Consider the following 25,527-nt stretch of genomic DNA (forward strand, 5'->3'; position numbering starts at 1 on the left):
TCTTCATGCTCAGGCTATACATTAAGCTTGCTGGAGAGCCAGGCTGCTGGTGACCTAGTTGCAGGAGTGACGTTGGCCAGTGACGTTACCATGGATGAATGCAGATGTATCATTGTGACATCAGTGTATGATGTCACAGACAGAATGAGCTTCCAACCCCAGCAAAGTGAGAGACAGTTAACAGTCAGACCCAGGCTTAATGCTTTGGGTATTCGTGGCAGATGATGAAAAGGTAAAACATGGGGGCTGTGGTATCTTTTACCAAAGGTTACAGTTGTGTAGAGAGCAAAAATGAATTAGATGGATGAAACAATAATATAGGGGCACAGCAGAACATGGACTATATACATGCTGAAGGCCCTGGGTTCAATTCCTGACATCTGCAAATCATCCTGAAATCTTTGGGGCAGGAGCAAGACTGCAAGAAACCTTCAATTGCCTTTATACTTTCCTAGGCAACCAGCCGAAAGCCGCTTAGAGAATTCTGACACCAGACTCGGTTCCACTTGAATAAAGTGGTATATGATGTGAAACAAAGAATCACCGAAGAAGCTAAGAATCAGACACTACCACCTTCACTTTTTGTAGTTAGATGTGCCTTTGTGTTCAGATCAGGCCTGAGTACAATAATGTAGCACTTTGGTAGGAAGATGCAGCTCAGAAGTCCAGCACTGGAGGCCAACATAGAGAAGACCTGCACAGCTACCATGAACTTCCCTTTTGTGCTCAGGTAGGTGGGCACAAAGGACACCCAAACACTGCAGAAGACCAGCATGCTGAAGGTGATCAGCTTGGCTTCATTGAAGGACCCGGGAAGCTTTCTGGCTAGGAAAGCCACCGTGAAGCAGATGGCAGCTAGGAAGCCCATGTAGCCAAGGACAGTGTAGAACATGGCAACAGTTCCCTCATTGCATAGAAGGATGATCTCTGCAGCTTGGGAGTGCATGTCGGAATCTGGGAAGGGTGGGGAGATTCCCAGCCAGATGCTGCAGATGACAACTTGGACAATGGAACAGGAAAGGACAATGGAGTTGGCCAGACTCTTCCCCAGCCATCTCCTCACCTTGTTTCCTGGCTTTGTGGCCAGGAAGGCCAGCACCACAGTGATGGTTTTTGCCAACACAGAAGAGACGGCAACTGAGAAGATGATGCTGAAGGCTGTTTGTCGGAGAAGGCAGGTCACATTGCTTGGTTGGCCGATGAACAGGAAGGAGGACAAAAAGGAAAGCAGGAGGGAGATAAGGAGGATATAGGATAAGTCTCGATTGTTAGCTTTGACTATGGGAGTTTCCATGTATTTAATGAAGATTCCTAGCACGACACCAGCGGTTAAGCACAAGAAGAGAGCCAAGGACACCAGGAGGATCCCCAAGGGTTCTTCATAAGTGAGAAATGTTATAATCTTGGGGACACATTTGTCTCTTGCTTGATTTGCATTCTGTTCTTCTGGGCATTTGGTGCAATGCTTTGCATCTGCAGAGAAGAAGAAGGACTTCAGTATCACTAACAAAATTCTTACATCCATAACTGTCTGTTTTCTAATACATTGGGAAACAATAATAAGAAATTAATAAATAATAGGATTTTGATTATTTGGAGTATTGTAGAATGTAAGCCAGTGGAAAAATACAGCCTAAGCTTCCTTCCAAGCCAGGACCTTATCTGGGATAGAGGTACTAACATGATAAAAGCTGTGCCCATCTGAGAGGAATTCTTGGGCCTGGGAAGACAGAGGTTGCCATGGTGATGCCGTGTGCATTTGAGGTGTCAGTAAAAGAGAGTCTTTACCAAGGTGTGCTGGGAAGAATAAGGCAGAGAAGAAGAAGGGACCCATTTTGGCTAGACTGGCTGAAGAAGGGTTGGGAGAGATTTCCTGCACTCAAGTGCTGCACTGCTATGGGAAACAAGTCCCTCTTGAACATGTGCTAAGATCTGGACTTCCTCCATGCAGACTGAAGGTGTAACTATGTGAATAAATCATATTTCTTACAGCTACGACAGTCTCCCCTGAGTATTCATTTCCCAAAAGGAGCACAAACTCTGGGCGAGCCCTGGGAACCCCCTAGAATCTTTCTACTGCTTAGCAGAGAGTGGGGTGGCGCCCAACCTCTGTAGGCTAAAATGTTTGTCCCCTTCCACTGATGGCTGTTGTGCTAAGGTCCTGCTCGTGGGCTTTTCATAGGCATTTGGTTCAACATTGTGAAAGGGTGTTAGACTAGATGGGCCTTTGGCCTGATTAAGCAAGTCTCTCCCTTTCCTCTAGAGTCACCCGCCTTCCTGAACGGAGATGGTCCCTTCTGCACAAGGAGCACAATCATAGCAGCAAACGGCCTCCCCTTCTTTAGCCACTCTGGCATATCCAGGGCGACAGCTTTCGGTGCATCTTGAACGAGGCACGACCTAAAAACAAGGAGAAGGGGCATCAGAGGAGATCAGCATAAATTACAGACATCATCTGAAGGCCCTGACTAAAAACAAAGCTCAAATAAATATCATTTTTAGAATACTGAGGTCAGGTGAGGAATCTTAAAATGGGAATGAGACCCTTCCAAATTTTGTTTGGACTGTGGACACATGATTTTGTTTCTGATGTAAAGTTTCATATTTAAAAACCATAATGGGATTCATACATTGTTTAAGGTTAAAGGTTAACTAATTAAACTCTCTATTGCCTTTAGGGCCAGTGTGGTGTAGTGGTTAAGCGCGGTAGTCTCGTAATCTGGGGAACCGGGTTCGCGTCTCCGCTCCTCCACCTGCAGCTGCTGGGTGACCTTGGGCCAGTCACACTTCTCTGAAGTCTCTCAGCCCCACTCACCTCACAGAGTGTTTGTTGTGGGGGAGGAAGGGAAAGGAGAAGGTTAGCCGCTTTGAGACTCCTTAAAGGGAGTGAAAGGCGGGATATCAAATCCAAACTCTTCTTCTTCTTCTTCTTAAAACGTGTTTGGGGTTTATTGCGCCTGTTTGTTACTGTGATATGTATTTTTGTGTTTTTATAAGCACAGATTTTATAAGGCATTATTGGGCAGCTGTTAAAGCCCACATGGCAGCTAGGGCCCCCCTGTCAACTTTGGGCCCATTGATGCATTTTCATCTCCCCCTCTGAGTGGATGAACAAGGAAAAGTGTAAGGACAGCCTCTCCTCTCTTTGCCCCTCTCCAACTGAATTGCTATGCAAAACAGAGAGGGCAAGGAAAACAGCAGTGATGCAGACATCTGGGAAGTGGCGGTCACTCTGGGAAGGGCCATCTTAGGGTTAATCTGAAATGGGCAGCTACTGGCAAATTATCCGAACTTAGAAGATGTCACCACAAGGGAAACTGCAGCCATTGTGGTGGAGTGGTTAAAGGGATGGACAAGAACCCAGGTGACTAAGGTTCAAATTCCCATGCAGCCATGAACCTTCCTGGGTGACCTTGGGCCGTTCACTTCCTCTCAATCTGTCCTACTTCACAGGGTTGTTGAGGGGATAAAATGAAGAGGCAGGAAACCATATATAGCATGTTGAGCTCCATAGAGAAAAGGTGGCATATGTCAGGTATAATGGCGTTTCAGAAGCCACTGAAGCTTACAGAAGCCATAGAAGCTTATAGATGCTAACAGAAGTGTTCCGGAATCTTCCAGTGTGTCTGGAAGATTTCCAAGGTTCCAAGGTTTCCATAGAAATAGACATGGGCATGAATTCTGAAAGGATATAAACGCAATAAATAAATAATTGCAATAACCTTGCTGAATTTCCCAGGCCACAAAATGGCTTCTGGATTAATGGAGAATTTTATGTCAGAGGAGGGGTGTTTCTGGATGCTCCCAACTTTCCTTCTGCTGTGAGATCCATTGCGAAACCTGACCGAGTTCACAATATCAAAGTTGGCAGTCAGCTCCCCATTCTGATCAGAATACATCCCTCCTATGGATGCATTAGAAAGCTGGATTTCTTTTAAGAAAGTGTGAAGCTGGAATGGCAGAGAAAACACCAGCATTTAGAAAACATGAGATAATGTGAGAACTGCAGGCTTGTGTGCAAACTCCATTGCAGATGACAGTAAAGTATATAATTGCAAAACAATTGCAGGATGTTTCCTGGGCATTTGATTTATTAAATCCTTTTCCGAAGTAAAATATTTTGTAGGACATGGTCTTGTTTTTCTTTGATAACTGAGAAATGTTCCAGACATCATACCAATTTGAACTGAACTCCGATCAGCCATATTTGATGACATTTGGGTCATTATAACAGGTCCTTTATGAGGTTTTAAATCCTCTTGGGGATAAGACTGAAATAAACATACTGTATGTTGAGGACATGGCCGGGAAAACATATTGGAACTCTAGAAAGCTTGCATGCATTTTGATCTGCTTAAATCTATCCTATTGTGATTTCTTACAAATAGTGAGGCCTTACAAATCGTGGGGGAGAGAAGGCAAGCAAAATGCGAGGGAGGTAGTGAAAGATACAGGAAATTGAATGCAGATTTCCGAAAAATAGCAAGGAGAGACAAGAGGGCCTTCTTAAACAAGCCATGCAAAGAAATAGAGAAAAACAATAGAATGGGAAAAAGCAGAGATCTGTTAACGGAAATTGGAGATATGAAAGGAACATTTTGTACAAAGACAGGAGTGCCTGGCGTGCTCTGGTCCATGGGGTCACAAAGAGTCGGACACAACTAAACAACTAAACAACAACAACAATTGTGATTTCAACTTTCTATATCTTTCAAATTAGGGTATTACATTTCTTTGTGAGAATTTTATTGCTTTAACTTTTTTTTGTAAACTGTTGAGGTTTTTTCAGCAGTCAGGCGATATATACATTTTATGAAATAATTATATTAAATAATGTGAGAGAATGCTCCTTGACAATTTATTATACCCTATTTTGTGAAGGGCAGGACATACAACCACAATGAGATAAACTACAAAAGATATAGACTCCAAAAAGAATTCCAATGACAGAAAACGGAATGCAAAAAGGGAAGAGGACAGACCTGCCATGGCTGCAGCCTTTGAAGTTCCAATCTGTCTCCTCCACCCGCCATTAGCATCCATTTGGATCTGGATGAATATGCAGCATTTAAAGCCTTAGCCACAAGTTGGACACCGTAGTAAATGCTGTAACGATCTTGAGACCAGATTCTCTCAACCGTTTTCTGGGACAAAGTTTCCAGCTGTTCCTTTTCTGTGCATCTTGTCCAACCCTCCATAGACAACACGTCATTTGAACATGAACAATTGAATGCTCTCTGCCAAACCTGTGCAACTGTAACTTTAGGTTCAGAAGACAGTCGAGTATTGTAGCCATGTTGTGTCCTTTTCTTGGTATTCATTATAAAGGATAGAGAACCATGGGCAGGCTGGAAGGAAGCCACCTCACCAAACAACCTCTCATCAACACTCGGAATGTCTGTTGTGATCCAGACTATCCCCTGAGATTTCCTCAATTCATGAATGTTCTGTAAGTAGATGATCACATCAACTCCATATTTAGAGTCTCCATAGTAAATGAACACCTTGACTTGTTTCAGGACAGAAGGTTTACAATGTAAGGATGACATCTTCACAATGAAAAAAGGGATTTTTTCCAAGAATGCCACACAAATCCCACTGCGAATCAGCAGAGGTGTGAAAACACTCAGGAACTTTTCTCCATTGTCATTGTCTGGAACAAAGAGACCAACCCATGTCCACCTAAAATGGAGCAGCAACTTGACAATCCCCATGTACTGGGTTTCTTCTTTGGGGACTATTTGGTAGACGAAAGGGAAATGGGTTTTCGCATTCAGATCCTGAGCAGCCAAGCCAAAACTGATCTAGTAAGAAAAGGATTGGTGTCAAGTTTTCAGGAATACACAAGCAGGGCCCCGCCGCATGATCAGGCCAAAGGCCCATCTTCTCACAGTAGCTAACCAGATGCTTCTGGGTGTATGCAATGCCTTTGATGGAGGAATCCTGTTCAGAAGAAGACCTGGAGCTTACAGAGAAGGAAGTGGCTCTAATTGACATTGCGGCAGAGCAGGGCAATACAAAATAAGGAATACAAAATAAGGGCCCTGTCACATGATCAGGCCAATGCTCATGTGACATCTAATCCAGCATCCTGTTCTCACAGTGGCTAACCAGTTGCTTTTGGGAAGCATTTCATGCCTCTGGTGGAGAATCTGGAGCTCACAGAGAAGGAAGTGGCTCCAATGAATATTGAGGCAGTATAGGGCATCTGGGGCTTTCAGGGGTCATGGCATTCCAACCTCTTCTTAGAATCACAATGGGCCACTTCAAAGAATGAGAGGCAAGGGCTAAACGGCCACACAGTCTGCAGGACTGCAGGCCCCTTAACCTCCATGCTCAGTTAGTTTCTGGACAGCCACTGGTCTGCCTGTGAAAAAAGACTCCTGGGGAGCAAGGGCTACAGTGGTACCTCGGGTTACATACGCTTCAGGTTACAGACTCCGCTAACCCAGAAATAGTACCTCGGGTTAAGAACTTTGCTTCAGGATGAGAACAGAAATCGGCAGCAGGAGTGGTAGCTAAAGTGGTGTTTCAGGTTAAGAACAGTTTCAGGTTAAGAACAGACCTCCAGAACGAATTAAGTTCTTAACCTGAGGTACCACTGTATGTTGATACTAGTTTTTCCTACCCAGTCTGGTGAGGTGAGAGAGAGAGACTCAGGGCTTTCCAAATCAGTTCCCACTTTCTTAAAATGTGACATTCTTTCTATGATCTGCCTTTTTAGGTGCTTGTGATTTCTGTTCCCTGGAGATCAGGGATGGGGAAAATTTGGTCCTCAGGATGCTGCTGAACTACAACTCCCATCAGTCCCCACAAGCATGGCGAATGGCCAGGAATGGTTGGCTTTGTAGTTCAGAAACCTCTGGAGGGGTGGAGGGGTTTCTCAACAATGGCGGAGATATAGAAAAGAGGAAGAAAACATAGCTGGTCTCCAATTCCCTCCAAAGTCCTACCTGGGGCATTTTGTAGATGCCCAACATGCTTGAAATCTGGCTGGCAATTTCAGAAGTAGCTGCTTCAAAAACTGCTATAACATTACTCTGTCTTCCACAGCTGTGGCTTGAAATGCTGTCTAGCAGAGCATCAGCTGTTGTTGTGACATCAAAAGCGGCCTCATAGATGCTGTAGCCCAGGGTGGCATTGGGTAAAAGCTTAGGATTCTGGTTGATCTCTTGGATGGCAAACAAGGGGGACAGAGTGGGACAGGGGTTCTCTGATGTTAAACTGCAAATGAATAAACAATGAATAAAAGATTAAAAATGAATAAAAAATGAATAAATGAATAAATAAACATTTGTTTCAGCTGTCTCCTTACCATTTAATGAAGACAACATGTCATACTCATTGTTCTATAAGAACCTAAGAAGAATCTGCTAGTCTTATATCTAACGGGCCAAGCTTTGAAGGAGTACAATCTTGTCCAGGTGCTCCAACAAGGAAATGGATATTTTTTGAGGCGAGCTAGCAGCTTGGGTGAATTTGATTGGAATGATAACTTACAGTTTCTGGAGCTTAGAGACTTGACAGGAACTATTTACAGGATGAGAAGGAACAAAAGAGAGAAATAGCAGACATTTTGTCCGCAGAGGACAGGAATCCAAATCTCTGAGATTGGTGGTCCAAGTTAAGATACACATAGTGGTATCTGAAGAAGTCTGCATGCACACAAAAGCTTATATCCAGAACAAACTTAGTTGGTCTATAAGGTGCTACTGGACAATTTTTAAATTTTGACTGTGTCAGACCAACACAGCTATCTACCTGAATCTAGAATAGTGGCTACAAACAACCCCAGGCTAGGTTGCTAGACAAGCCGTGGCCTTGTGTGGTTTCAAGTAGCCCATGCATTAACTAGAAGCGCAGAAGAAGGAAATGTGTTTGCTCTTTTCCAACAGTAAAGGTAAAGGGACCCCTGACAGTTAAGTCCAGTCGCGAACGACTCTGGGGTTGCAGTGCTCATCTCGCTTTATTGGCCGAGGGAGCCAGTGTTTGTCCACAGAGTTTTTCCAGTTCATGTGGCCAGCATGACTAAGCTGCTTCTGGTGAACCAGAGCAGCGCACAGAAACACAGTTTACCTTCCCGCCGGAGCAGTACCTATTTATCTACTTGCACTTTTTGGGGTGCTTTCGAACTGCTAGGTTGGCAGGAGCTGGGACAGAGCAACGGGAGCTCATCTCATTACGGGGATTTGAACCACCAACCTTTTGATCTGTAAGCCCAAGGCTCAGTGGTTTAGACCACAGCGCCACCCACGTTCCAACAGTAGCAACATTAAATCACAGCTGAGAACAAGGTCAAGATCCAGGAGTTCATGATGAGTAGCACTTGTTCCAAAACTCAACAGGACTTGTTAAGTTGTTCCAACAATATCCCCCGCCCACTTTCCTAGCTTTTAAGGAGAGGCAGAGGAATCTCAGTTGCTTGCAAGTTATTCTCTTTCTCTCCCTGCAGGAATTCCCTGACTGAAGATGTCAAACCTCTTCGGGGTTGGAGTGAGTCCCCTCTCTTTTCTTGATGCACTGCTCTTCCCCAGAATGCATCATTGGGCATGGCTCCCAAATTATTGCATTCTGTCCCAGCAGATTGTGAGAGTTTTACACCTCAGGGGTGCTTCCTCAAGCTGGAAATGCTGCCTAGGAACTCTGCTGAAGTTATGAGTATTTAGCTTAAGTAACTATGAACCCTAAAATTTGGGATTCCCTCGAAACCGGTGCTAAATTTTGCAGTCAGTTTGCAAAGGTTTGCAGTGAAAATCCTACATTTGGAATCACCCCACGAACCGAGTAATTGATACATCAAACCGAGATTTCTAAACCCCAAAACTGAAGTCCCAAAAGGGAAAGGGTTCGGAATTAACCTCCCTGTTTGCAAAATACAAAGTAATCAGTGTGAATTTAAATCCCCAAACCTTCTTTTTAAGTCAATAGATGGGCAAAGGAGGGTTTATCAGGGATTGCCAGAAATCAGTTGCTGTCTGGCAAATGGCAGTGATTGCGAACGCAAGGTGGGTAACATAAATCACTTACCTCATAACATGGTTTCTGGGGCCCTGGGAAAAATCAGGTGGGTTAATATGAACTCGTCCTTGATTTATGACTCCACCAATAAGGTGGTCTCCTGGCCTGAAATAATTCAATGGATCGTGATCCTTTTCCATATTTAATGGACATTTTGCTTTCAGCATCGCACGGACTCCATGGGGAATAAGCAGCAGAAATAACAGCAGCAGTAATACCATCCTGGCTATGCCTTCAAAAGTCACACACTCTTCTGACAGCAGTGATATTAGGAGCGCAGCTGGACTCATACAGTAGCTTCAAGCAAAGGTACAAAGAGGAAAACTCACACAGAAAGGATCCCTGCCTGCCCCAAATCTCTCAGTCCACGTTTCAGATATTTATAACAGTTCTTTTTGTACAGTAGGTTTGTGACAATATGTTAGCTCATCCTGACTATGATTATGATGTTTATGTTATTTTTGGACTCAAAGGACTTCATTGGGCAAATCTCTGGACTAGATAAATAAATCACTATGATTTTGATAATTATAAGGTTAAGAAGGTCCACCTCCCTGGCATCTGTGTGTGACTCAATGGGCAGGGGCAGAGCGAGAGCGAAGCATGTTAGTTAGAACTCACAGATGGGGCTGTCAGTCTGGGCCCTGCTAAACCTGAGGGGACATCAACTTCAGTAAAGTTCAGGAAATTATAGAAAAGTTATGATTGATAAAGAGGAGCAAGGCAGGACATGATTGAAGTTTACTGTATAAACTCCTGTATAGTGTGGATTATACGGATAACAGGGACGCGGGTGGCGCTGTGGGTAAAACCTCAGCGCCTAGGACTCACCAATCGCATGGTCGGCGGTTCAAATCCCCGCGGCGGGGTGCGCTCCTGTCGTTCGGTCCCAGCGCCTGCCAACCTAGCAGTTCGAAAGCAACTCCGGGTGCAAGTAGATAAATAGGGACCGCTTACCAGCGGGAAGGTAAACAGCGTTCCGTGTGCTGCGCTGGCTTGCCAGATGCAGCTTGTCACGCTTGTCACACTGGCCACGTGACCCGGAAGTGTCTGCGGACAGCGCTGGCTCCCGGCCTCTAGAGTGAGATGAGCGCACAACCCTAGAGTCTGTCAAGACTGGCCCGTACGGGCAGGGGTACCTTTACCTTTATACGGATAACAAAAAGTCCCCCCCCCCCACCAATAAAGCTAGAAGTTTGTACCAGTGGAACTTCAATCTTGGTGTCCTTGGCCATCATGCAAGACCCCGGGACATCTGCTTGGCTGCTGTGAAAGAAGGTAGCTGCAGTAGAGGAGGCTTAGATCTGACACAAACTGTAAACAGATCAAGACATTGGCAGGATTATTGTAAAAACTTGCAGTTTTAAACCTGCAGTCCTGCTTGTGGCTTCCCACTGTGGCACCTGGTTGGCGGCTGTTAGAGAATGTAGCTGCACTAGAGGAGTCCTAGATCTGATACAAACTGTACACAGATCAAGACATTGGCAGGATTATTGTAAAAAACTGTTGTTTTAAATATATATGTGAGATATACAGTGGTGCCTCGGGTTATGAGCAACCTAGTTAACACAGTTTTTGGATTATGAACACTTCAAACCTGGAAATGCGTGTTCCGGTTTGCATATATTTTTTGGATTGTGAACGCACTCCGTTCGGGGGTGCACTTCCGCTTTGTCGGTATGACCTTCCCTCGTTCAGCACGGCGGCGGTGGCGGCTGCAGCAGTGGCAGAGGAACCCAGCGCAGGGGAGTGGCAGTGGCATCCCTTGTCTGCTCGGCACAGCCTTCTTGCAATCTCCCTTGTTTTGCTCTGCTGCCAGCTTCGACCTTTTAACTGCCATGCCTTCTTTTCCTCCCTCTCTCCGACGCCGCCAGATATTTCTGCCTTAGGACGAGGGGACGGGAGCTTGGCGAGACCCAAGTGGTTTGCTCTTTTCTTTCCAGTCTCTGGTTTGGGCAGGTTATGTGGCTCTGTCCTGTTTCTGGCTCCATCGAAGCCTGTGGGCGATCACAAGTAGGGGTCCTGAAACAAAAGCCAGGAGCCTTTAAGTTCTTCGTTCATTTGCTAGTTAAGTTTGTATGCTGTCGCTGCAGCATCAAGGACCCCCTTCTCCACTTCAGGGTGATGCTGCCGCGGCTGGAAGTGATGTCCCTTTCTTGCTCGGCACAGCCTTCCGTCGCTTATAAATTATTTCTCAATATTCTTTTATCCTTTTACAAGTCCACCACATATGATAAAACGTACTCTCAGCCTCATTGGATCTCCAGCACTTATTTGATTCAGACTCATACATTTTGGCAAGTCTACTCAGAGTTAAATACCATCTATAGATCATTTTCATATAGTTCTCCTTCAAAGAATTAAATGCTGTGAACTTCAAATCACTCTTCCAAAGTTTTTCACAGAGATTCAGATCAATATTATGTCCTATATCTATTGCCCCTTGTGTCATAGAAGCGGGTGGTGCTGTGGTCTAAACCACTGAGCCTCTTGGGCTTGCTGATCAGAAGGTCAGTGGTTTGAATCCTGGTGATGGAGTGAGCTCCCGTTGCTCTGTCCCAGCTCCTTCCAACCCAGCAGTTCAAAAGCACGCCAGTGCAAATATAAATAAGTACTGCTGTGGCAGGAAGGTAAACTGTCTTTCTGTGCACTCTGGTTTCTGTCACAGTGTTCCATTGCTCCAGAAGAGGTTTAGTTATGCTGGCCACTTGACCCGGAAAGATATATGTGAACAAATGCCGGCTCCCTCGGCCTGAAAGCGAGATGAGCGCCACAACCCCAGAGTTGCCTTTGACTGGACTTAACTTACCTTTACCATAGAAGCTTTAACAAGCTCGTCTTTTGTTTCCCACTTTAATAACAAATTGTACATTTTATTTTATAAAAGTTCTTTTTCAAATCGTGAGCTTTGGTCAGAAAAAAACCATTTCCCCTGTCAATTTTAAACTTTTTGTGTAATTGATGATATTGTTATCAATCTGTAACGTGGCTCCTTACATTTCTATTGATTTCAGTTTCGGTTCTCCCTCTGTAAAATATAGCAATTCCCTGTAAGTTTCCCATTCTCTAATTTCCTTATAGTTCTATCTACATCCAGGGAAACCAGTCCATTGAGATTCCCCATCACTATTATTCTATTATCACATATGCCAAACAGTTTCTCTTCCAATGCTTTAAAGAAGTCTGCTTTTCTTTCATTAGGGGCATAAATTCCTACTAAAATTATTTGTTCCTCCTCTAGACTCATTTTGGTCACCACTATTCTACCTTCTAATTTGGGATTGACATACATCACTACCTCTCTTTTTTTAATCCAAAGAGATGAATTCTTGCCCCAGATTTTTATTAATGATTTTCTATGTTGCCTTTTATATGTGTCTCCTGCAAGCAAATGTCTAATTTCTGTCCTATCAAAATATGTCCTACTTTATTACTTTTCGTTTTATTGTTTAGTCCATTTACATTCCATGAAAGAATTCTAAGATCCATTTTCAGTTATATCTTATTTACCCTTCTACTCCCCCCTTTACTGTCAGCCCTCTTCTTCCTTCACCACTCCCTCTTCCACTTCTTCCTGCCTAGATCCCAAAACTTCACCAAAGTCTTTTTTGTATCTTCTTACAAAGCCATGTGCCCTCATTGGTTCCACAAATCTCTGCTTTTTGCCTTTATAGGTGAAGTAGACTCCCCCATCCCTATCTAAAGCGGATAGTTTTTTCTTTTTAAGGGCCTCTGTCAAAAATTTATAGACTTCTCTCTTCTTCAGAAATTATAATTCTTTCTTTATCTGTTTCAAGACCTTTCTCATAATATGTTTCTTGATCAAACAAGAAAAACTTTACTTCCAAAAAGAAGTTTGTGAAACAAAATTGGGTCTAGAGATGCATTCTTTTAGGTACAATTTGGAATATTGGCATAAATTATGGGGTGCTCTTGAAATGGCATATGATAAAGGGCTGCAACTAATCAGCTGCTGAATGGACTTGGCTTGAGCCATGAAGGTATTTTAATGATTTTCAACTAGCGCGAAGAGACTTACAATAGCCAGAATGGAAGGGGAGGCAAGGCAATACTTGTTCTGAAAGGTCTCCTAAACCTCCTAAAAGGTCTTTTTCTCTTTTGACCTTCACCGCAAAATGAAAGAATCATGTTTAGATGTTTAGATGTTAACTGTTATAGAGGAAGAGAGAGAAGCCAATGATTTATACTCAATAAAGGGGTTTACAATGTTTTTTATACCCTCGCCTCTTGACTGAAGTTGAATGGATCTTATATTAATTTTCTTTGAGCTGCATGAAGAAAGAAGTGGAGAAGAGAATCAATTTGCCAAGGACTCTTAATTATACTTGCCAGGAGTTTATAAATGTGATTCTGATCTTTAATTGTGAGCTGCGGAAAATAACCCCCAGAATTTTAATGGCAGAGCAGGCATCTTCTCGGAAGTTATTTATAACTCAGCATGTCCTTGGACAACAGAAGGGATGTTTCCATAGGAATGGCATGGACTGAGAAAGATGGCAATTAATCTCTCTCCACTCTATGATTCTATGACTTAATAGTGTTTCCCTCTTTTTATATATATAATATTTTTATTGTTTTTTCAGATTTAACATATTTTTACATTTCATACATCATCCAACCCAGTTCCTTAGAACTTGTCAATTTCCCTCCCTCCCTCCATGGGTTCTTAATTTAAAATGAACAATTCCATCTTTCTAAATTGTCCAACTATTTTTCCTTCCTTCTTAATGCACATAAACTGATTTTCCAACATTACTAGCTTTTTTTCATTCCTATCAGCGCTTTTAAGTGCTTACAGTGGTCCTTTAAATCCCACAAAATTTTTCCAGTCTTTTTCGATTATTTGATTTTCTTGGTTTCAGATCTTTCCTGTTAACTTTGCCATCTCTGCATAGTGCATCAGTTTCATCTGCCAATCTTTCTTCGATGGTATTGTTTATTGTTTCCAGTTCTGGGTAATAAAGTTCTTGCTGCTGTTGTTGCATACATAAATGTTTATTTTCTCTAGGTATCTCCTCACTAATTATACCTAACAGAAAGGCTTCTGGCTTTTTAATAAATGTAATTTTACATATTTTCTTTAATTCATTATATGACATTTCCCAGAAAGTCTTTACCTTACTACACATCCACCATATATGGTAAAACGTACCTTTGCTTTCTTTACACTTCCAGTGCACTTTTGAGCAGGTTTTATACATCTTTGCAATTTTAACTGGTGTTAGATACCAACAATACATCATTAAAAAAATAATAATCAATGAGCAGCATGCAGTAAATTTTATGTCCTCTTTTCACAATTTTCCCCAGGCTTTCATTTGGATATTACACCCAAAAACTTTTGTTCATTGGATCATTACAGATTTTACTTCTTCATCCATTGTATGCCATTCCAACAATAGCTTGAACATTTTTTATAATATTTTCACATTATTATCTAGCAACTCTACCTCAGACTTTGATCTTGTGTCAAAACCTTTTCTTTTATCTATCTTAAACATATCACTTATCTGATAGTATTCTAACCAATCTGCCATCAATTCTTTCACCTCCTCATTTTCTTTCTATTTTAACTGGTTTTCTGTCTCCATTAACAAATCCCTATAGGTGGCCCATATCCCTTTCATATTTAATTTTTTAACAGAAACCGCTTCTAAGGGTGAGAGCCAACAAGGGGTTTTCCTTTCAACTAATTTTTTGTATCTATCCCATACCTCGTAGATCAACTTTCTTATAATGTGGTTCTGGAATCCTTTATTTACTTTAACTTTGTAATACCATAATTAAGCATGCCACCCAAATCTATTATCATGACCTTCCAGATCCAATAGGTCTGTAATTTTCCAACATTATCCAATACCGTAGCAAGCAGACGCAGAACAACTCATAATATAATTTTGTTTCCAATTGTCCTGACACAAACCAGGGTAGAGTCCACCTTAACAACATATTTTATGTGAAGCTAAGAATCTTCAAAGAAGCTAAAAATCAGACACTACTGTCACTTTTTGTAGATAGATGTGCCTTTGTGTTCAGATCAGGCCTGAGGATGATAATGTAGCACTTCGGTAGGAAGATGCAGGCCAGAAGCCCAGCACTGGAGGCCAACATAGAGAAGACCTGCACGGCTACCATGAACTTCCCTTTTGTGCTCAGGTAGGTGGGCAAAAAGGACACCCAAACACTGCAGAAGACCAGCATGCTGAAGACGATCAGCTTGGCTTCATTGAAGGACCCGGGAAGCTTTCTGGCTAGGAAAGCCACCGTGAAGCAGATGGCAGCCAGGAAGCCCATGTAGCCAAGGACAGTGTAGAACATGGCAACAGATCCTTCATTGCATAGAAGGATGATCTTTCTAGCTTGGGAGTGCATGTCGGAGTCTGGGAATGGTGGAAACATTCCTAGCCAGATGGTGCAGATGACAACTTGGACACTGGAGCAGGAAATGACAATGGAGTTGGCCAAACTCTTCCCCAGCCATCTCCTCACTCTGTTCCCTGGCTTTGTGGCCAAGAAGGCCAGCACCACAGTGATGGTTTTTGCCAAAACAGAAGAGACGGCAACCGAGAAGATGATGCTGAAGGCTGTTTGTCGGAGAAGGCAGGTCACTTTGCTTGGCCGGCCGATGAAGAGGAAGGAGGACAAAAAGGAAAGCAGGAGGGAGCTGAGGAGGATATAGGATAAGTCTCGATTGTTAGCTTTGACTATGGGAGTTTCCATGTATTTAACGAAGATTCCTAGCACAACACCAGCGGTTAAGCACAGGAAGAGAGCAAAGGACACCAGGAGGATCCCCAAGGGTTCTTCATAAGTGAGAAATGTTATAATCTTGGGGACACATTTGTCTCTTGCTTGATTTGCATGCTGTTCTTCTGGGCATTTGGTGCAATGCTTTGCATCTGAAGAGAAGAAGAAGGACTTCAGAATTACTAACAAAATTCTTACATCCATACCTGTCTGTTTTCTAATACATTGGGAAACAATAATAAGAGATTAATAAATGATAGGATTTTGATTATTTGGAGTATTGAAGAATGTAAGCCAGTGGAAAAATACAGCCTAAGCTTCCTTCCAAGCCAGGACCTTATCTGGGATAGAGGTACTAACATGATAAAAGCCGTTGAAGGCCCATCTGCGAGGAATTCTTGGGCCTGGGAAGACAGAGGTCGCCATGGTGATGTGGTGTGCATTTGAGGTGTCAGGAAATGAGAGTCTTTACCAAGGTGTGCTGGGAAGAATAAGGCAGAGAAGAAGAAGGGACCCATTTTGGCTAGACTGGCTGAAAAAGGGTTGGGAGAGATTTCTTGCACTCAAGTGCTGCACTGCTATGGGGAACAAGTCCCTCTTGAACATGCACTAAGATCTGGACTTCCTCCATGCAGACTGAAGGTGTAACTATGTGAATAAATCATATTTCTTAAAGCTACGACAGACTCCCCTGAGTATTCATTTCCCAAAAGGAGCACAAACTCTGGGCGAGCCCCGGGAACCCCCTAGAATCTTGCTACCGCTTGGCAGAGAGTGGGGTGGTGCCCAACTTCTGTAGGCTTCAATATTTGTCCCCTTCCACTGACGGCTATTGTCCTAAGGTCCTGCTCGTGGGCTTTTCATAGGCACCTGGTTCAACATTGTGAAAGGGTGTTAGACTAGATGGGCCTTTGGCCTGATTAAGCAAGTCTCTCCCTTTCCTCTAGAGTCACCCACCTTCCTGAACGGAGATGGTCCCTTCTGCACAAGGAGCACAATCATAGCAGCAAACGGGCTCTCCTTCTTTAGCTACTCTGGCGTATCCAGGGCGACAGATTTCGGTGCATCTTGAATGAGGCACAACCTAAAAACATGGAAAAAGAGCACCAAAAGGAGACCAGCATAAATTACAGACATCGTCTGAAGGCCCTGACTAAAAACAAAGCTCAAATAAAAATCATTTTAAAAATACTGAGGCCAGATTAAAAGCTGTAAAATGGGAACCAGACCCTCCTAAATTTTGTAGAACTGTGGAAAATCCCTCTTCTTTCTGACATAAAGTTTCATTTGTAATTGCTGAATACAAATATTGTTAAACAGAAAGGATTCAACAAACTATGGCCTTTCTAACTGCATATGAGATTTGAGGAAGCTTAAAATGGGAATGAGACCCTTCCAAATTTTGTTTGGACTGTGGAGACATTTTGTTTTTGATGTAAAGTTTCATATTTAAAAAGCACAATGGGATTTATTATACAGTGGTACCTCGGGTTACATACACTTCAGGTTACATACGCTTCAGGTTACACACTCCGCTAACCCAGAAATAGTGCTTCAGGTTAAGAACTTTGCCTCAGGATAAGAACAGAAATTGGGCTCCGGTGGCACGGGGGCAGCTAAAGTGGTGCTTCAGGTTAAGAACCACCCATTAGCTAAAGTGGTGCTTCAGGTTAAGAACAGTTTCAGGTTAAGAACGGACCTCCGGAACGAAATGAGTACTTAACCCGAGGTACCACTGTACATTGTTTAAGGTAAAAGGTTAACTAATTAAACTCTCTATTGCCTTTTAAAATTTGTTTGGGGTTGATTGCTCCTGTTTGTTACTATGATATGTATTTTTGTGTTTTTATAAGTAGTTGGCGTTACTGGGCAGCTGTTAAAGCCCACATGGCAGCTACGGCCCCCCCTGTCAACTTTGGGCCCATTGACGCATTTTCATCTCCCCCTCTGAGTGGATGAACAAGGAAAAGTGTAAAGACAGCCTCTCCTCTCTTTGCCCCTCTCCAACTGAATTGCTATGCAAAACAGAGAGGGCAAGGAAAACAGCGGTGAAGGGCCCTGGGAAGGGCCATCTTAGGGTTAATCTGAAATGGGCAGCTACTGGCAAATTATCCGAACTTAGCAGATGTCACCACAAGGGAACTGCAGCCAGTGTGGTGCAGTGGTTACCTGGGAGACCAAGGTTCAATTTCCCACTCAGCCATGAAGCTTCCTGAGTGACCTTGGAGCGTTCACAGGGTTGTTGTAGGGATTAAAATAAGAGGCAGCAAACCATACATAGCGTTTTGAGCTCCATAAAGGTGGGATATGTCAGGTATAATGACATTTCTGAAGTAGAGAAGCCATAGAAGCTTATGGAATCTAACAGAAGTGTTCCAGAGTCTTCTAGCGTATCAGGAAGGTTTCAATGGAAACAGACATGCAGCTGGAATGAGCTCGTTTTGCTTCCATGTCAAACTCCCCCAGCCTGCCTATAAATGAGATGGGGTCGAATGTTATTCTTACTTTCCCTCTCTCTGATGTTCCTTCACTCTCTCATTCTGAATTGATTTTCTCAGAGTATGTTGTTCGTTTTAAGTTTTTTACTGTTGTATTTTACTGCAACTGGATTATTAAGAGAGTGCCCTTCCAGGGATCTGGTACTGAACTGTCAAGCTTATTTCTGCCTCAGTAAACTTTTACTAATTAATCCACTGCGTCCTGAGTCCTCCCTGTGTCTTCTTGAAGCTGCTACTCACTTACAACTGCGAAGGCATTCCCCCAGAGTCTTGGGGTGCATGACTCCTGATGCAATATTAATGCAATCAATCAATCAATCAATCAATCAATCAATCAATCAATGCAATGACCTTGCTGAAGTTCCCAGGCCACACAATGGCTTCTGGTTTAATGGAGAATTTTATGCTGGAGGATGCCTGTCCCTCGATGCTCCCAACTTTCTTTCTGCTCTGAGATCTATTGGGAAACACGACCCAGTTCACGATATCAAAGTTGGCAGTCAGCTCCCCATTCTTATCAAAATACATCCCTCCTATGGATGAATTGGAAAGCTGGATTTCTTTTAAGAAAGTGTGAAGCTAGAATGGCAGAGAAAACACCAGCATTTAGAAAACATCATATGAGGGGGGTTGCGTGTGGGAACTACAGGCTTGGGTGCAAACTCCATTGCAGATGACAGTACACTATATAATTGCATAACAATTGCAAGATGTTTCCTGGAAATTTGATTTATCAAATCCATTCATGAAGTTGGATATTTTGTGGGATGTAATCTTGTTTTCCTTTGATAATTGAGAAAGGTTCCAGACTGCTTACCACTTTTGAGCGATCGATCCTAAATCGGGGAGATAGAGGCAGAGACCTCGTATCTGCTTTATTTGGTGACTTTCGGGTCATTATAACATGTCCTTTATCAGGTTTTAAATCCTCTTGGGATAAGAGTCAAATAAACATATATTAAGGACATGGCCAGGAAAGCACTTTGGAACTCTAGAAAGGTTACATGCTTTTTAATTAGCTATAATCTATTCTATTGTGATTTCAACTTTGTATATGTTTCAGAAATAGGGTTCAAATTAGGGTTTTAAATTTATATATTAGAATTTTATTGTTTAACATTTTTGTAAACTGTTTTGAGGTTTTTTGAGCAGTCAAGCGATATATACATCTTACGAAATAAATATATTAAATAATCAATGTGACAGAACACTCCTTAGCAATTTATCATGCCCTATTTTGTGAATGAATATTTCCCAATGCTTTTGTTTATTAATTAGTTTCAAACTATTGTAGAGCCACAAAAAAGATGAACAAAACCAAAAAATTCTCAGGATGTCCAATTAAAGACAGGGCATACAATCACAATGTGATAAACTACAAAAGGTATAGACTCCGTAACGGATTCCAATGATGGGAAACAGATGGCAAAAAGGGGAGAGGACAGACCTGCCATGGCTTCAGCCTTTGCCGTTCCAATCTGTCTCCTCCACCCGCCATTAACCTCCATTTGGATCTGGATGAATATGCAGCATTTAAAGCCTGAGACACAAGTTGGATACCGTAGTAAATGCTGTAGCGATCTTGAGACCAGATTCCCTCAACCGCTTCCTGGGGCAAAGTTTCCAGTTGTTCCTTTTCTGTGCACCTTGTCCAACCCTCCACAGACTGCACTTTGTTTGAACATGAACAATTGAATGCTCTCGACCAAAACTGTGCAGCTGCAGTTGCAGCTTCAGATGAAAGTGGAGGATAGTAGCCCTGCTCTGTCCTTTTTTTGGTATTCATTACCAAGGACAAAGAACCTTGGGCAGGCTGGAAGAAAGCCACATTACCAAACAACATCACATCAATGTCAATAACATCTGTTGTGATCCAAACTAACCCCTGAGATTTCCTCACTTCATGAATGCGTTGTAAGAATGTGATTGTATAAATTCCATTTTCAGAGTCTCCATAGTAAATGAACACCTTGACTTGCCTCAGGACAGATGGTCTACAATGTAAGGATGACATCTCCATAATGAAAAAAGGCATTTTTTCCAAGAAAGCAGCACAGATCCCACTACGGATCAGCAGAGGTGTGAAAGCACTCAGGAACCTTTCTCCATTGTCATTGTCTGGAACAAAGAGACCGACCCATGTCCACCCGAAGTGGAGCAGCAACTTGACAATCCCCATGTACTGGGTTTCTTGTTTTGGGGCCATCCAGAAGATAAAAGGAAACTGTTTTTTCCCCTTAAGATCATAAGCAGTAGAGCCCAGACTGATCTAGAAAGAAAAGGATTTGTGTCTTGTTTTCAGGAATAAAAAAGAAAGGCCCTGTCACATGATCAGGCCAATGATCATGTGACATTTAATCCAGCATCCTGTCTTCACAGTGACTAACCAGTTGCTTCTGGGAAGCATTTTATGCCTCCAGTGGAAAACCTGGAGCTCACAGAGAAGGAAGTGGCTCCAATGAACACTGAGGCAGAATAGGGCATCTGGGGCTTTCAGGGGTCATGGCATTCCAACCTCTTCTAAGAATCACAATGGGCCACTTCAAAGAATGAGGGGCAGAAGCAGAAGCTAGGCAGTGACACAGTCTGCAGGAGTGCAGGCCCCTTAACCTTAAATTAGCTTCTAGACAGCCACAGGTCTGCCTGAGAAAGAAGAACTCCTGGGGAGCGAGGGACTATGTTGAAATATGATACTAATTCTTCCTACGCCAGTCTGGTGAGAGTGAGAGAAAGAGACCCAGGGCTTTCCAAATCAGTTCCCACTTTCTTAAAATGTGATATTCTTTCTATGGTCTCTCTTTTTGGGTACTTCTGTTTTATGTTCCCTGGAGAGTAGGGATGTGGAAAATTTGGCCCTTAGGTTGTTGTTGAACTACAACTCCCACCAGTCCCCACAAGCATGGCTGATGGCCAGCAATGGATGGCTTGGTAGTTCAGAAACCTCTGGAGGGGTGAAGGGGTTTCTCAACGCTGGTGGAGATATAGAAATGAGGAAGGAAACAAAGTCCTACCTGGGGCATTTTGTAGATGCTCAACATTCTTGAAATATGGCTGGAGATTTCAGTAGCTGTTTCTTCAAAAGCAGCTAACACATTATTCTGTCCTCCACAGCTGTAGCTTGGAATGCTGTCTAGCATGGCACCAGCCGCTGTTGTGACATCAAAAGCGGCCTCATAGATGCTGTAGCCCAGGGTGACATTGGGTAAAAGCTTAGGATTCTGGTTGATCTCCTGAATGGCAAATAAGGGGGACAGTGTGGGAGACGGTTCCGTTGATGTTGAGCTGCAAATAAATGAATAAACAAACAATTGTTTCAGAGGTCCACTTTCCATTTAATGAAGACAACATGTCATACTCATTGTTCTATAAGAACCTAAGAAGAATCTATTAGTCTTATATCTAATGGGCCAAGCTTTTAAGGAGTACAATCTTGTCCATGCGCTCCAACATGGAAATAAATAGAGCTTGCAGCTTGGGTGAATTTGATTGGAATGATAACTTACAGTTTCTGGAGCTCAGAGACTTGACAGGAACTATGTACAGGATGAGAAGGAACGAAAGAGAGAAAGAGCCGACATATTGTCTGGAGAGGACATAAAACAAAATCTCTGAGGTTTGATAGGCATAGTTATCACTGACATAGTGGCTTTAAACAAGTGCTGGCTAGGTTGATAGACAAGCAGTGCCCTTGTGTGGTTTCACGTATCCAATGCATGAACTAGAAGCTCAGAAGAAGGAAATGTGTTTGCTCTTTTCCAACAGTAGCAACATTAAATCACAGCTGAGAACAAGGTGAAGATTCAGGAGTTCATGATGAAAAGCATCTGTTCCAACAATTTCCCCTGCCCACTTACCTAGCTATTAGAGAGACACAGAGAAAGCTTAGTTCCTTGCGAGTCTGGAACGGAGGTTTGTAGTTAACACCCCAAAATCAAATTTAGTCTGATTCACTCCAACCTGCACTAAAGTTTGCCAAATGTTTTGCAGAGAGAACTCAGCATTTTGCAGCACCCCACAAAGGGAGCAAAGGGGGGTCACAGGGTCACCCAAAAACCCAACACTGCCTGATTCATTCCAAACCCAAGCCAACAATTTGATTCAACAGGACCTGAACAAATTGTAGAAGTTTGCCAACAGAAGCAGGAGAAGAGATGATCGGCTGTTCTCTGCCTTTGCAAATTAAACTGAAGCCCCCAAAGGGTTCAGAATTAACCTCCCTGTTTGCAGGGTACCAAGAGGCCAGTGGGCACTGAGATTCTTTCAAAATCAAGAGATGGGCAAAGGGGAGAGAAGGGTTTATTAGGGATGGCCAGAAATTAAGTGCTAATAGCAGCGTTGTGAATGGGTGGGTAACATACAGTCACTTACCTCATAACATGGTTTACGGGGCGCTGGGAAAAGTCAGGTTTGTAAATTACAACACCACCTTTATATATGACCCCACTAATGAGGTGGTCTCCTGGCCTGTAATAATTCAGTGGATCATGTTCCTTTTTCATATTTAATGGACATTTTGCTTTCAGTATCCCACTGACTCCATGGGGTATTAGCAGCAGAAATAGCAGCAGCAGTATTATCATTCTGGCCATGCCTGCAAGAGTCATACACTCTTGTGATAGCAGTGACATTAGGAGTGCAGCCGGACTCGTACAGTAGCTTTAAGGAAAGGTACAAAAAGGAAACCTGCCACAGAAAGGACCCCTGCCTGCCCCAAATCTCTCAGGCCAAGCTTCAGATATTTATGACCCAGCTGTTCTTGCAGGCTTGAGACAATAAGTTACCTCATCCTGCCTGTGATTATGGTGTTTATTTTATTTTTGGACTCAAAGGCCATTATTGAGGAAATCCCTGGACTAGATAATTATAAGGTTCAGAAGGTCCATCGCCCTGGCATCTGTGTGTGACTCAATGGGCACAGGAAGAATGTGGGCAAAGCATGTTTGTGAGAACTCACAGATGGGGCTATCAGTCTGGGCCCTGCTTCATTTGAGGGGTCATGAACTTTAGTAAAATCCCAGAAACCAAAGAACAGCTATGATTGTTAAAGTCTAGTAAGGCAGGACATGATGAAAGTTTATAAACTCTAGTATGGTGTTGTCAGAGCTGCTCCACGATCCCAGCTCACAGAGGATCACGCTAGCCAGCGTTCGCTTTATAAAAGTCTTTATTGAGTTACAGTTTCCATTTCCAAGCTGCTGCGTGCAACTCTACGTCTTATGGCTAGACCGGCGAAGCTCCGTCTGAATCTCCGCCCCTCGTACACCAACTTAATATCCTCGCCTTACTCCACCTTTTCCGCCTGACCGTCCTTCTCTGGGTCCCTCTGCCCCCCGTGGTCTCCTCCCTCCGGGACTCCTCTGACGCTGACCCCCTGGACCCTCCTGTCTCCTTGCGTCGGGCTTTAGGACCTGGCTCCCTTTCTGGGCTGCTTACTGCGCCGCCTTCCTGTGCATTTGAACTTGGCGCGCGTGCCCAGCCTTCCACTTTCCGCTTGACCGTTTCTTCGCTCCCCGATGGGGGCGTGGTCACTCCTGACTCATGCCCTCCTCCCTGCTGCGAGCTGCCAGGGCTCGATCCCTGACGTCCTTCCTCTCCACTGCGCTCTGGTGGGGACGCTGGCCCCGATTTCCAACTGCTGCCCTCTGAACCCCCGCTGGTCCCTTCCTCCTGGGGTGTCCCCCTAGGCCCCCCCTTTGCTCTGGCCACTGGTGCTCCTTTCTGTGAATCTTCCGATTCACTGGAAAGACTCGGAGATCTCGGGTCGTCGTCATCACTCATCCTTTCTTCGGACTCCTCCCCCTCGCTCTCTGTTTCCTCCCTTGCCCTCGCCTCTGCTCCTGAACCCCTGACAGGTGTGGATTATATAGACAGCAACAAGTTTTTCTCCCTCCCAACAATAATACTAGAAGTTCTGATGGAGTAGAACTTAAATCGTTGTGTCCTAGGCCCTCATCCAAGACCCTGATCCCTACACCATCTGGTTTCATAACTATAGAACTCATGGACAACCAGTGAAGCTGAATTGGATTAGCCAGGACAGAGAAAATGAAGTACTTATCCACAGAGTGTGCAGAGTTAACCTGTGGAATTCATTTCCTCAGAACTGAGTGATGACCACAAACCTGGATGGCCTGAAAAGAGGATGGGTCGCGTTCATGGAGGACATGGCTGTCAGTGGCTTACAGCTTGATGGCTATGTTTGTGCCTCCACTGTCACAGGCAGGTTGCCTCTGAATGCCCATTGCAGCAAAACCCAAGTGGAGAGCCTGCTGTTGTGCTTGGGTCCTGTTTGTGGCTTCCCATTGGGGCATCTGGTTGGCAACTGTGAGAGCAGGTAGCTGCAGTAGAGGAGTCTTAGATCTAATACATACTGTAAACACATCAAGACATTGGCAGGATTATTGTAAAAACCTGCAGTTTTAAATTTATATTTGAGAATAGACGATTAAACGAATAAGTTAGGGCAATCTAGAGTATGTAGGAAAGGATGAAAATAAATGTAAGGAACAGCAGAAAGAGAGGGAAGGGAGTCGAAACTGAAATGTATACAGAGAAGGCTTCCCAAAGTACGGTAATCCAAAAACATTCAACAGCACTTGGAGCATTTAGGTTAGGCAGTTTTGCTGGGAATAGGTGGGGGAAGCTGTGCAATGGCATTTAATTGTAGACCAGGAGGGAAAACCCCCTTTTGCATAAAACTATGTTTAAAAAGGGACGCGGGTGGCGCTGTGGGTTAAACCACAGAGCCTAGGGCTTGCCGATTAGAAGGTCTGTGGTTTGAATCCCTGCGACGGGGTGAGCTTCCGTTGTTCGGTCCCTGCTCCTGCCAACCTAGCAGTTTGAAAGCACGTCAAAGTGCAAGTAGATAAATAGGTACCGCTCCAGCGGGAAGGTAAACGGTGTTTCCGTGCGTTGTTCTGGTTCGCCAGAAGCGGCTTAGTCATGCTGGCCACATGACCCAGAAGCTGTCTGTGGACAGATAAATGCCGGCTCCCTCGGCCTATAGAGCGAGATGAGCGCGCAACCCCAGAGTCGGTTATGACTGGACCTTGTGGTCAGGGGTCCCTTTACCTTTTATGTTTGTTCATATTGAGCTGTTCAGAATGAACCTACCTTGGATTAGGACATGTGCTCTAGATGCTGCCTTTGTACTAATTAAACTCAGGCTCAAAATAAGGAAAGTGCTCAGAATTAACCTTCCTGTTTGCAGGATACCAAGGGGCTAGTATGCTCTTGGATGCTG

At 43.6% G+C, this 25,527-nt stretch overlaps 2 protein-coding genes across 2 annotated transcripts; both read right to left on the minus strand.

Moving 5' to 3' along the window:
* Nucleotides 1-547: 547 nt before the first annotated feature.
* Nucleotides 548-7,334, minus strand: LOC114591159 (vomeronasal type-2 receptor 26-like). The gene is made up of 4 exons (XM_077925272.1): nt 7,316-7,334; nt 6,954-7,171; nt 2,270-2,400; nt 548-1,538 (listed from the first exon to the last, which is right to left on the minus strand). The coding sequence occupies exons 1-4, from the start codon at nt 7,332-7,334 to the stop codon at nt 560-562; spliced, it is 1,347 nt and encodes a 448-aa protein (XP_077781398.1). The 3' UTR covers nt 548-559.
* A 6,992-nt stretch (nt 7,335-14,326) lies between these two features.
* On the minus strand, nt 14,327-21,722 carry LOC114591165 (vomeronasal type-2 receptor 26-like). Its single transcript, XM_077925273.1, has 4 exons — nt 21,711-21,722; nt 21,296-21,514; nt 16,744-16,870; nt 14,327-15,938 (listed from the first exon to the last, which is right to left on the minus strand). Exons 1-4 carry the CDS (start codon nt 21,720-21,722, stop codon nt 15,028-15,030), a joined length of 1,269 nt encoding a protein of 422 aa, XP_077781399.1. The 3' UTR covers nt 14,327-15,027.
* Between the last annotated feature and the right edge of the window lie 3,805 nt (nt 21,723-25,527).

Source organism: Podarcis muralis, chromosome 2 (assembly GCF_964188315.1).
Source record: "Podarcis muralis chromosome 2, rPodMur119.hap1.1, whole genome shotgun sequence".
In the NCBI taxonomy this organism is placed as follows: domain Eukaryota; kingdom Metazoa; phylum Chordata; class Lepidosauria; order Squamata; family Lacertidae; genus Podarcis; species Podarcis muralis.